Source organism: Carassius auratus, chromosome 36 (assembly GCF_003368295.1).
Source record: "Carassius auratus strain Wakin chromosome 36, ASM336829v1, whole genome shotgun sequence".
NCBI lineage: Eukaryota > Metazoa > Chordata > Actinopteri > Cypriniformes > Cyprinidae > Carassius > Carassius auratus.
The window spans coordinates 10,921,248-10,934,717 of NC_039278.1; the positions used below are offsets into that span (position 1 = coordinate 10,921,248).

General features: G+C 39.8%; 1 protein-coding gene across 2 annotated transcripts in view; it reads right to left on the minus strand.

Moving 5' to 3' along the window:
• LOC113055232 (forkhead box protein P4-like) overlaps nucleotides 1-13,470 on the minus strand; it is a 122,604-nt gene that overhangs the window by 56,893 nt on the left and 52,241 nt on the right. For both annotated transcript variants that reach the window (XM_026221352.1, XM_026221353.1), the window contains exon 3: nucleotides 3,663-3,752. In XM_026221352.1, coding sequence (XP_026077137.1) covers nucleotides 3,663-3,752 — 90 coding nt within the window. The remainder of the gene's footprint in view (nucleotides 1-3,662; nucleotides 3,753-13,470) is intronic.

The following is a 13,470-nucleotide window of genomic DNA, read 5'->3' on the forward strand; positions in this document are numbered from 1 at the left end:
TGCTGTAAAAGTTCACCACTCAGAGGTGGAGGTTCCAGCTGGAGTCACTCATCTCTCCATCGGATCATCTCGGATGTGGTGCTCCAGAGCTACCGTGGCAACGCAGCCTCTCTATCAACGCTCAAGAGAAGGAAACTAATTAGCATGTCTCTAATGAGTCTTTTCATTTTTTTTTTAATTAAACGAGGTCCTCAATAACACAATGAAAAGAGGACACTTTTTCTTTTCAATTACCAACAGAGATGGGACTGAAGCCACATATGTGTGTGTGTGTGTGTGTGTGTGTGTGTGTGAAAAATGGGTCTATATAGCCATAATGATGAATTCTGTGCCCTTTTCATCACCTTATACACATAGATAAAAATACTCCTATAGTGCAATGGAGCTTTATTTTAAGAGTGTGGATTTTATTATATTATAATTTAAATATGTAAATAAATAAATAAACAAATAAAGGACAATATCTATCTATGATTCTCCAGCCCTTACTATCCCAAAAAGGCAAAGAGTATTGATAAAATGTTTTGGGGAAGAACCTATTGATTGAAGAATCAGACAAAAAAACTCTGTTCCTCTTCATCACTGACAAAGAAGAAGACATACAATTTACAATCTAATTATCAGGCCCCAAGAGATTTCTTTGTTCATCACACTGCTGTTAACCTTACTGGTGGGCATTTTCTGATAGTCCATTGATTAGTTTAAATGACTTCCATACCCTGCTCTCCCTGACAATGGATTTAAACACATAAAAAAAATATAAAAGAAATAAAAAATAAAACTCTGAAATAAGACCCTGAGAGTTAAAGGAGAGGTGAAATAACAGCAATAATCAGCTGATTCAACTTTTACAAAAGGGTAAATGGTATGACGCGTCACTACAAAAAAATCTAGTTCTCCAACATGACTCATAAATCTATACACCAGACATTTTTCTTGTTCCAGAGTCAAGAGTAATGGAAATGCTCCACAGTGATACAAACAAGGGGTGGTTTGCGGTCCCTTAAACCCAACAGAAAAACTAGGAATGTACAGAGACCGTGGCAGGGAAGGTTTGACGGTTGATGCCCTGAAGCAGTGGACGAGGAAGTGATACTACAAAGCAGAATCTCAGGGCTCACCTTTATCAATATTTAGGGTGGCCTTGTGCTGATATGGGAAAGACTTCCCTAGAAGCCCAAATAAAAAGCCTCACCTGCGGCTCTACTGAGGGTCATGGGTCGAGGTCAGTGGATCAGACTACAGAGTTCATGAGAACACATCATATTGTGGTTTGTATGTGAACACTGCCTTATAACATCCAGTCTGAGAATACACTTCTCTATATGCTCTGTAACTCCCTTTAGAGAGAAAACGTGATTTGCTCTTGTGCAAAACTTCACCAAAATACCCTCGTCTCCATGTTATTCTGATCCCTAGATGTTTAGAGCCCCTTTCAGTGCAAGTCTTTTATTGTTTTCCCTTTCCTTCAAAAAAGTGAAATAAAATTAATACCACAAGTCTCTTAGACAAAAAAAGTAACTTGTGAAAAAATGGAGTCTTAAAAAAAGGTTCCATTGATTTATCTCTTTTTGACTTTTCAACAAGCCAGAGTTTTCCCTGTCCAATCTTGTTTTCCCTCATCTCAAGAAATCTGCATATACAAGGTCTACACAAAACCGGCACAAAACCATGTTGTATACATGCAATACCCCTATGTGGCGCTGTAAACACTAAAAACGGAGAAGACTTGAACTATGCGCATAAATCTTGCGCGCGATATACAAATGAACATGGAACAATACATTTATCAATCTGTGTTAATGTTAGTTACCGTATTTTCCGGACTCAGTCACACTTTTTTCATAGTTTGGCTGGTCCTGCGACTTATAGTCAGGTGCGACTTATTTATCAAAATTAATTTGACATGAACTGAGAGAAATGAACCAAGAGAAATGAACCAATAGAAAACATTACCATCTCCAGCCGCGAGAGGGCGCTCTATGCTGCTCTGTGCTCCTGTAGTCTACGCTGAGCAGCATAAAGCACCCTCTCGTGGCTGTAGACGGTAATGTTTTCTCTTGGTGTTTGGTTCTAAAAAAATGCGACTTATAGTCCAGTGCGACTTATATTTGTTTTTTTCCTCATCATGACGTATTTTTGGACTGATGCGACTTATACTCAGGTGCGACTTATAGTCCGAAAATACGGTAATAATAAGAAAATCGTTCAGTGTTCGTGTTCTTGTTTCCATTATGTGACATAGCGGTGTCTGATTAGGGGTGTTGACATCATCATTAAAAAAAAAGATAAGGATTTGATTACCAGACAAATGTTGGCGTTTTCAGATTTATCCTCTCTGGAACCAAGTTAAAAAAAAATATCGGTTTCACTCTCTCAAAACGCCAGATCCATATGGACGAAATGCTTATACGCTACAAAATTTATGAGTATACAGCGAAACGCGTTTCCGTGTGGACAGGGCCTGAAGCAAACTTCAGCCCAGGGTTCAATCTAATTAATGTGGTTTGTTAATTAAACGAGTGAGCCACTAACGAGGTAACCTGCTGTTCCTTGATAATGTTAATTACCCTGAAGGGAAAACCTCTCAACACGGTCATTTAAACTGTCATCCTCCTGGATTATTGATGATTTGAAAAACTCTGGGTGGCTCTCACACACCCCTTCACTCGTTCATTCACTTGCACTCTCTACTTTTCACCTCCATGCTTGTATTGACTGCATCCACCTCTTTTCCTGCTTGTTATTAGGGGTTGCCTTGCTCATCTTACTTTCTCCTCCATCTCTATCAGGCACCCTAATCTGTACCTATGTGCCAGTCTGTGTTAGTCTCACAACAGTGTTCATATAGGAAGAAGCATGTTATATGACTGTGATAGCAAACCTTTACTCTGGTGTAAACGTGACTGGGTCTTGTCATATTTGACAGCTGTGCTAAAGCAGGCAGTTACAACCACTGCCCCAATTCAACATGGCAGGCATGAAGACACACCGTGATAAAACATTACAAACCCGCATGCAAAATGCACAGTGTATTACTAAAAATTGGTGTTTACTCTAAAAAGATCACCTGGCCTATATGGAGAATGAACAAATAATATATATATAAAATTTTATTTTATATATATATATATATATATATATATATATATATATATATATATATATATATATATAACAACATTCTAATAAACTTAGTATTTGGAATTGATAGGCCTGAACCTGGGATAGGTTATATAAAGTGAAAAAAATGGCAAAAAAAATCAACTTTCCATTTATTCTCTAGATTCCTGTGTGTCTGTGCATATGTGAGTGTGTCGATGGGATCATATGCTACAGGAATGTGTATTCAAGTTTAACTTCCTGCCCAATGAGAAATGAAGTTTGAGTTTAAAGTAGTGCCATTGTTCAGCGCTTCACTACAAAGAGCCACATTTATGACTCTAGTCTTTAATATAGCACAAAGTGGGGATGGGAGACAACCAGATTCAGAACTTTAACAGACAAAGATCTGAGAAAATAAGACATGATGATAAATAGGGCTGGGTGATGATGGCTGAAAATAAAAGGACAGAAACTTGATTTATCTATGCATATGCTTCCATCTGTTTCTATGCTTGTGAATCCTTATATGTGTTTGTGTGAGTGTGTGGCACTCATACCTGCACGGGGCTCTGTTTGACCTCGTTGCTGCTGGGGGAGTTGAGTCCTGTGGCCTGCTGGAGGATGAACTGGCGTGCTGCCTGGAGGGCCTGTGGACACGAGAAACAGAGACAACACAGCAGTGAGCACCACACATACACAACACCTTTGCACTCTGCTCTTATTTCCTCAAAATCACAGGAGGGATTCACTTAGCGCTGCCTGGTGGGCCCCACCTGTTTGCCAGTCTGAGTGTGTGTGGGGCCCCTCCCATGCAGAACCAGACAGGGGCCTTTCTTTCTCTTAAGAATGAGGGAAAATGCAACTCTGTAACTCTACCGCACCCTTTTTTCCTTTCTCTCACACTCCCTCAGATCATCACTGCGTTGCCTGCTATGATGTCTGTCCCACATCATGTGGTGATGGTTCGCTACCCTACGAAGAAATGACGGCAGTATTTTTTTTTAGACTGCACCCGCACAGGATCTTTGGTCCAATTGCAAAATGTGCCGCTCAAAAAAAAAAAAAAAACCCTGCAACAGTAAATCAGCGGGCAAACAGCTTTTTGAAGAGCACCATCAGGATGCACATTTGCTTCCTGGCTCTGAAGAGAGAGAGGAAGGTTACATAGTAAATATTGATTTATGAAAAGATGGAGGGGGTGAAAAGCCCTCTAAAAAAAAAAAAAAAAAAAAAAGATAAAATAAAAAGACCTGACACCGAACATAAATCCTTAGAGTCATACTCTGATGCATATGCTAACCTAAAAAAAAGTCCTAGACTGTAAACTATTCAAGTTTTAGACATTTTAAGCCAGCTTTAATAGTTCACCCAGCTGTAAACTCACTTTGAAGGCAAATCTATATGGTTTAACATTCACTGTCATTAAAGGGATAATTCACCCAGAAATGCCCAGTGTCATTATTTACTTATCCCCGTGTCAGGATATTTCACCTTAAAAGTGGCCCATACAACTCAAACAGTATATTCAAAGTCTTTTCAAGTCAGACACAGCTTTGTGTGATGAACAAAAAGAAAAAAAAAGTAAGTAGTTTTTTACTGAAAAATCATCATTGCCATTACAGGAATATATTACTTATTAAAATATGTGACCCTGGACCACAAAACCAGTTTTAAGTCACTGGGGTATATTTTTTTTGCAATAGCCAAAAAATTAATTTGGACAACTTCAAAGGTATTCTGTTTTTGGCACCCTCAGATTCCAGATATTCAAATAGTTTTATCTCGGCCAAATATTATTAGGCCAAATCCTAATAAACCAAACATCAATGGAAAGCTTATTTATTCAGCTTTCAGATTTCATTTTTGATAAATGTACACTTAAGACTGGTTTTGTGGTCCAGGGTCACATATATTAAAATAGAAAACATTGCACAAATGATTAATAATAATAATAATAATAATAATAATAATAATAATAATTATTATTATTATTATTATTATTATTATTATTATTATTGGCACTCATACCTTAAATCACTTAATTTATTATTATAATTTTTTTTTTTTTTACATCTTACCGTCCCCAAATTTAATCTGTGGTATTTGGTGTCAAACCTATGCACAAATGAGATTTTAGGGCTTAAAAAGGTTGTAAAAAAGTGCCATCATAAGTCAAAGCATTCTTTAGTTTTTTTTTTTTTTTTGGAGCTTGACGATGGCTGGTCAATCTATGATATCGTTGTAAAGGGAAAAGCAGTGTGAATATTCCAGAAGACAGCAAGTCATAGGAGTTTTTGGGTGAATTATCCCATTAAAACATGGCCATTTAGCACTGATCTGATATCAGTAATAGACTGTTAGTGCTTATAGCCATTATATCAATTGCAGAAGTACTCACTGGCTAAATGTGTGGGAGGATGTATTTCAAAGCGCAGTCCAGGACCCTCTAAATAAATGGTGCCAATCCATTTAAAAGAGATACACCTCTGTCTTTTTTATTGTAGAGGGGGTGGTGGTGGTTTTAGAGAAAAAGGGGGGGCAAAAAAGGCGAGAGGCCCCCTGTACAATCGGCACATGAGAGAAAGAGAGCATGCAGCGGTCGGTGTGATGAAAACCATCTGCATCAAGAGCACTTGCTACTTTTGCTGAGGTCGCAATTGAGCGCTGTGCGCACACACACACACATGCTTGCAGGAACCCCTCCAACCCCCCTCCATCTGCGCTCATGACCTCAGCGGAGGGCTGGATAAGCTAAAGTGACCGGCAGCACCTCCCAGCTATGACTAGCTTTGAGAATACACACTCTACTGATGGCATGTGGTGTGAATTACTTCTTACAGACGTGCACACACACACACATGCACAGAGACAACTTGGACCAGATGGTTGTCTGGCAACAATGATAAACAATTGGTCAAAGCTGCTGCACTGATTACCACTTTATTAAACTCTTCTTTGATTTTCATAAATGCCACTATTATTTGGATTAAATGGTAGCCATTTAGTGCACACATTCAATCCAAAACAATTTACAATGCATTAAATTAATGCACAGCCCCTTCTGGAATGAGCAGAGGTTAAGTGCCTTGCTCAGGGGTTATATAGTAATAGATTGTGATATCAGTAATTTGGCAGTGACTGGGTCACCCCTAAATAGGACCACCCCTAAATTTGTGTTTTCAGTCCAGCCTTAACTATTAGGCTAAAACCACATTAGCTTCATCTCAAGCTCACTCTCTTGGACTATTATTATTATTATTTTTTTATCTTAAAAGGAATAATTTACCTATAAATGTACATTTCATTATGATTTTCTCACCATCAAAATCAGCCATATATATTTATTTTTCTTATCAAAGACAAAATTGCCCTGCCAAGCAGAATGTCCAAGCAGCTCTTTTCCATATTATCAAAAACTATGGCAAAAAATAACCACCAAAGTATATGGTGGTGTTTTAAAAACAATAAAACATAAGTAACATGAAAGCCGTCCATAAAATGGTAATTTATCAAATGGCTTTAGAAGACTTGGAATATACTGTACTACATATAGTGTATGTGAAAGTCTATGCTTTTGTGATTGTGCTTTTTTATTTATACCAATAAAAAACACTTTTTTTGTGGAAAAAAAGCTGCTCAGACATGATCTAAAATCTCATTTTGTGCTGCTCAATTTTTTTTATATTTATATATATATATATATATATATATATATATATATATATATATATATATATAAAAATAAATACATAGAACAATAAAGAAAATAAGGAAAGTCACAGATTTGAAATATTATGTAGTTGTATGTAACATTTTTATTATTTTATATGAATTAGTTTCCCTTTTATTTTTAATTCATTTATTTAGCTCCTTCTTTTGGTTGTATGGAAATAAGCTGCTCAGTTTTCCTGCTTAAGATCTCATTTTGTGCTGCACTAAAAAAAGTAATATGAGTTTGGAATGAAATGTGGAAGAGAAAAAATTGTTTTGGGGTGAGCTAATCATTTAAGGAGAAGGCACAATATCTAGTGATGAACAAGTGGTCAGGCTGTTCTTAATCATGATGCACTGAGCTCAGCAGTGGCACCGGAGGCTGGCGGCACTAAATGGGCCCAAAATGAGAGCGTCTGGGGTCGGTGAGTCTCTCTGAGCACCAGGAGAGAGGCTCTGTTCTGTGGCTGGAGAATCTATTGAGTCTGACTTGCCAATTTTATTGCTTTCACGAACAGTGGAGGTTAAAAAAAGATTTGGAGTACAAACAGGGGGGAAAAAACGCTTTATAACTTCCATACATACATCTAAGCAGGGAGCAAAAAATACATCCAGATTTCAAACAGGGAAACGAGTTGCTCTTTTCTTCTCGCTTACCTACTTTCATCTTATCTCTCTCTCCCATCTCTCTCCCAAAGCCTTGTGGCATTCGCTGGTGAGCGCTGCACCTTTAAAGAAAATATGAGGGAGGCCGTGGCTGGCCGGGTCCAACAACAGTTCCATTGTGCTGTTTAGTTAGACAGGTTTTATTGCAGTGCAGGGCGGGCGGTCGGACGAGCCAGAGAGAGATAGAGAGAGAGAGAGAGAGAGGGGAAGGGGAGGGTGAAGAGGTCAGAGCCCAGCTTGGAGGCCTTAGCAGCACAGTGTGTGAGTTCTTCTGACTTGTCATCAGCCCCCCCGTAAATCAACACTCCTGACATCGCCTTTAATAACAGAGCATTTTTAAATTCAGCAGGGTCGTGGGGGTGTGGGCTGGAGGGTGTAGGGTGGTCAGAGGGTGGGTGTAGGGAGATTTGGGGGAGGGATGGGGGCTCCTTCTTCTTCCATCTTTTCCCCCTCTTTTTTTCCTTTTTTCTCGTGGCTCTCACCCTCCCCTCTTTAAGGGGTTTCAAAAAAAATGGCTGACAACTGAGTTTCTTTTCTTTTTGTAGGAGAGAGGGAAGGAGGGGGCCCTCAAGGTGAGGGTCCATTATGGGAAAATACCAGGGAAGAATTCGTTTTGGCATACGCACATAGTACGACTCGCTCTCGTTCTAAAAAAGTTGTGACAGTCACGTCCGTGCGCGCAGATGTGCCTGAGTCCAATAATAATACGGCCGATTAAATTTTTGAGCGGCTTTAGGACAGACATTCCAAAACAACACGGTTAAACACACAAACAAGGGTGATTGCGCACCTCTTTCCTAGATGTCCCAGCTTTTATTCATTACGCTCAGGTTGCTTAAGTAAACACGACTGGGAGGTGATGAATCGGAGCCCTAATCCGCCTGTGTTTGTGGGAGTGAGAATGAGGGAGAGGGTAGAACGCGGGGCGCTCGCTCGCTTTTTCTCTCTCTCCTTTAAATCTAAACAGTGAAGTCGGCTCCTCGGCGGACAGGTGGGCACCATATGCTGGAATGATCCATCATCGCTGACAGAGAACCATTGTTGACGCCTGCAACGTCCCCCCGCAACCACCCCCGTAGAAAAACAGAGCCCACGGTGGGCCATCCATGGGTGTGGGAGGGTGGATGGCGGCAGAGGGGTAGGGGGGCCAGGGTGGCACAAAGGGTCAGAGGGAATCATGTTACTGGAGTTGGCGGATCCAGAGGTGGAGACAGACTGAGGCTGCCACTGTATGCTGGGAGAAGCTCAGGCGATACTGATGCCGATTAGGGTAGAAAGAGGCGGGAAGTACGAAACAAAGTGCAATCCTTTATTTGTATTTTATTTGTATAATGTGTTTTTCTTAAAACGGTAAAAATAATATAAATACTAAAAACTATTCCGCAAAACTACACTCAACTAAATATATAAATAAATATAAATCAAATAGTTGCCCATTTAATCTTGTTGCTGTCTAGGAGAAACAAATTAGATATTAAACAGTTCTTACTGAAATCAGAACACAGTCTAAGACATTGTCTCTTTCTAAAACTTTAGATGACATTGTAAGATTACTGAGACTCTTCACTTAATTATTTTTTATTAGAAATTGTTTATTTTTTGTCTGATTAATCTCATTGCATTTTATGTAAACTCACTGCATTTATTTATCTTAATTCAAATAAATTTGTCTTTCCTTTTGGCCCATCTACTGTACATCAACTTTATGAAACAGATCTTGCTGCTGGTCACACTCAACCAATCAAACCCCCAGCTCTGTGCTGATGATGTGCAGTTATTTATAGTTAGCAAGTGAGGACCCTTTTAGAAGAGGTCAATGAAGTAACAGTGATGGCCTCCCTCAGGGCCGCAGTGCTGCATTTTTAATTCCTTCTTAAATAAACCCCTGTCAACAAGCTCCACTTACACTTTGGCTTCTACTGCCAAATGGCATATTTACCCGCACTCAAAACTGCTTTGAGGAATTATGTCACACATTGCGACTTGACACAACAATGTTTTTGTCCTAACCAGTTTTACAAAGCTCAGGAGACCTCATGGAGTTGACTTTCACCTAAATATAAAACATTACCTCTAATAAAAATCTTTAGGATAAATCTGACAAATTAGATCTTTTTTGATATACACTAAAGCACTAGAATGAGAACTAAATTATGGGAAATTTTTATATTAAAACTCAAATTGACAAATTTGAGCACAGTATGAGACAATTCTGAGCTTTCCATGTCTCTATGGATTAGGAGAAACAACTAAATAAAAAAAAGATGATTCTTTACTTTGCTTTATTATAAGCAAAAAATAAATAATATAACTTAACAAATATGAGTGTCTCAGCACCTTGTGGCGAAATTGTTTGACTAAACGCAAATAGGTGATGTCAGATTTCTATAATATAATAATTTCTATTTCAGATGTACTCTGTAATTTGTTCAGACTGTTTAGGAAAGCAACAGGGTGTTCTCTTCATGTAAGTAATGTTACCTACCTCATACTACAACCACAAGCACAGACAGATGTGGTCAGACGCTCTACAAACAAACCTAAACATGCCACACACACACAAAAAAAAAAACTATTTTAAGGGTATGAAGACTGAATATATTTCCAATTTAGAAAATGGCAGTTCATAAATAACTTGCCAAAGCTTATTTTCCCCTTACTCAACATCAATAGTGTTAAAAGCGAGACTGGAATGGTAAAGTTTAGGGGGAAAAAAAACATCCCGCGTTGCACCAGGGGAAAAAAAGAACTGAACTTAACCTTCTTTTAGCAGTACAAACAGGGGAGACTCGTTACACTTGGGTGCTTTTGTTCAGCATGCACCCTGCATGATAGCCACCTCTGAATCAGGAGCGGAGCGAGGAAGACAAAGACACCCTTTTTTTCCCCCAACCGGTGCCATTCAACCTTAAAAGAAAAGTAAAGCTATTCCAAAAGCTGCTTCTTCTGAGGTTCAGGCTTGATCCATCTGGAATTAGGAAGTTCAGCTTTCTCCTTGTAATGTGTCTAAAATGAAGACTTGGGCTGTTTCTGTTTCTGCTTGCGTTGGATAAGAGAAACAGAAGAAGAGAGGGGTGAGATGAAAGAAAAGTTTCACAGATGTAATACAAGCCGGCATCCAAAACATCACTCATGTGAGGGATTTGGCAAAAGTAATCATACCTGCTAGTACAACCTCTTCAAACTCTGAGTAACTACATGCGCACAATGCACCCGCTTCTTTCCTTTCGCCACTTCTGACGGTAGCCGCTTTATTTCTTACGAGTGTGACAACTTGTGGGATTGCTTTGTATCTGAATGGCATATTTACGTGAAGCATGGCTTTCAGTAGCGGCAGCTTGTAATGTATCAAATGCATCACTGTCAACTGTCAGAGGAATCTGCCACCGCAGATCTGTTTGTCCACACAATTGAAAGATTTACGCACTGTTGCTTATGGAGTGTTGGCCAGGCCAATATAAACGTAATTTTCCAGAGAGACTATCTGCACCGATAATCACTAAAGGATGAATTATTGTTTGCCAGAGAACCAGACTTACTCTATTTTAATGCTGGAACGCTCTGACACAGCTGGCGACCAAATGAGCTTTGTCTACATACTGGGCCTGTTAGCAGCTGTCCCCCCCGGGCTACGGGACGAGGTGTGTGTTGTTCGACGGGATCGTAGGTCTTAACTTGGTCCCCATGACTCATTACTGTCATAGCCTGCAGAGCTGTCCAATTTCATGGTGGGTTACAAATAAACTGCACTTCTAACCATATTTCTCTCCTTTTCTTCCCCACCTCGTGCCATTTTGGCCCAAGTTCGAATTTAATTTGTCACTTCCTGTTCCATCGTGTGGTTCGCAGTCACTCTTCACATTTGTTTTTGTTCACATCCATTAGAACACGCATCTGAAAATGGCAAAATTGAGTGAATTATTTAAAGGCGAAATTATCTAAAAACATCTGCCGCTGTCCCTTTCTGCCATTTAATGTAATGTTTCCGCATTAGAAAGGCTACGGCGAAACCTTAAAATTTAAACGGCTACAGCAGACTCCCATCAGCCATTAAAATGAGGAAAGGGGGAATTTGAGCCAAGGCAATAAAAAAATAAAACTAAGGGAGGAAAAAATTTCAAAATATGCTGTAATGTTTGAAAACCCTGACCGCTTTATTTTTTTTTCAAATCCTATTTTTCACAAAAGGGACCTTTTTGAAACTTGCTGCTTCTGCTGCTTTCCAGATGTGCGTTGCTCACCTCTAACTCCCCCAAAATGTTAAAACAAAAAGCCTGCTGGGGAAAAAAAAAAAAAAAAAGCAAAAAGTAAATATGAGCTGCAACACTATAGCAGCAGCAGCAGCGTTTCAGATGTCAGGGAGATTTTGTTTTTGAAAACTGTGAAAAAGATTGCAAGGACTGCAAGGCTGTTGAACTCATTAGGAAAAGGCAAACGGTGAAAGAGGCTCGAATGAGCTCATATGTACCTGGTGTCTCTCTTGGCAGTAACCTATCCCCATGTCCCATACTGAAAGAGCAAAAGAGGATGTGTAATCCATCTATGGTTGGGCTCTCTGGGCATCATTACCTCGTTGTTGGCACCGTGAGCTCACTTTGTAGTGCTGAGGACCACAGCATTAGTGAGAGTTCAACGTTGAGACAGCTCGGAGAGAGAGAAAGAGAGAGAGAGCTTGGAGAGTTCAGGATACGGGTCGTCTCGAAATCCTCCAGCCTCGGCAGCCGCACAGCCGGCTAATTGATGGCAATTGCACGGCAGTTTTGCTGCGGTTTTCTTAACACCGCCCTTCTGGCAGCCAAACAAAGTTCTTTTTGATAGGGTTTCAACCTCTCTCTGCTGTGCGGACTGCAAAAACTAATAAGCAAAAATGGACTTTCAAGGTCTTGTCGTATTTAAGAGCTTTTCAAGATCTCGGAGCGAGTCTGCAGGGACGATTCAGGGCAATACGAAGGTGTTGGGGTGCGATGTGAGTCACGGCATGAGTGACCTAGCTCAATGGGACACCGTCCAAAACCATCCTCCTACAAACACATGCTAAACAGACTGACCTGGTCTCCATGGTGAGGACAGCATTAACTGGCAGCAGGGCTTCCCATCCAAACCAAGACATATGGAACACATTTCTTTGTTTTTATTAATAAAGAAAAAAATTAATAATATGCACTCGGGATGTTGCCAAAAGTTCGCTAGTAAAAAAGACACACACAGTGCATTGTTTAAAAAGAGGAGCACTCAAAACTGTTCGCTTGGAGAAGAAAGTTTGGGTTTTTAGTTTGATTTTAACTTTACACCTGGTAATGGTTCAAGCAATACTGATCTTCTGAAAATGACCAAAGAGAATATACAGCATAGGGAAAGTTTCTACCCTGTGTTTGAACAGGAGTGGGGAGATTTGAAGACGTGTAAAGAGAGATAAATGTATACAGAGAGAAAACCGTGTGCTATGAGCCCACATCTCATGTCTTTAAGCACAAATACCGTGGGCGAAAGAGAAGCAGCTACTGGAGTGTCCTCTCCCAAAACTCAAAATGTCCTATAAAGATGCACCAAGTAAATACGACGAAGCAAACACACTTTCTTTCAGCAAACCTTCAACAAAGCTGAACCAGCTGCAGATTTCACATCTTCTTCATCAATATTTAATTACATCACTTGCATCAATCTATATCATCAATCCACGTCACTCGGCAGAAAGCAGCTTTCATCTCCCTTCTATCTCCATCCATGGCTATTAAGGAGAAGAAAAATAGAAACCAGCATTCTGTCTTCTCTTCCCCAACGCCTTTCCCTGTTGACTTTAGTCTCTTTTTAAGATGGCAAACACAAAGAGCAAGCGGAGGCAAGCTAATTAGCAACACTTAAAAAGGGATCTGGCTTCATTGTTTGCAGTCCCTTGCCCTCACCAGTTACCAGGGCAACAACTTTGAGAGCGGCGCTCTGCATATTTCTTTAGCTTTTTTCTTCATCTTCTTTTTGTTTCCCCTGGGG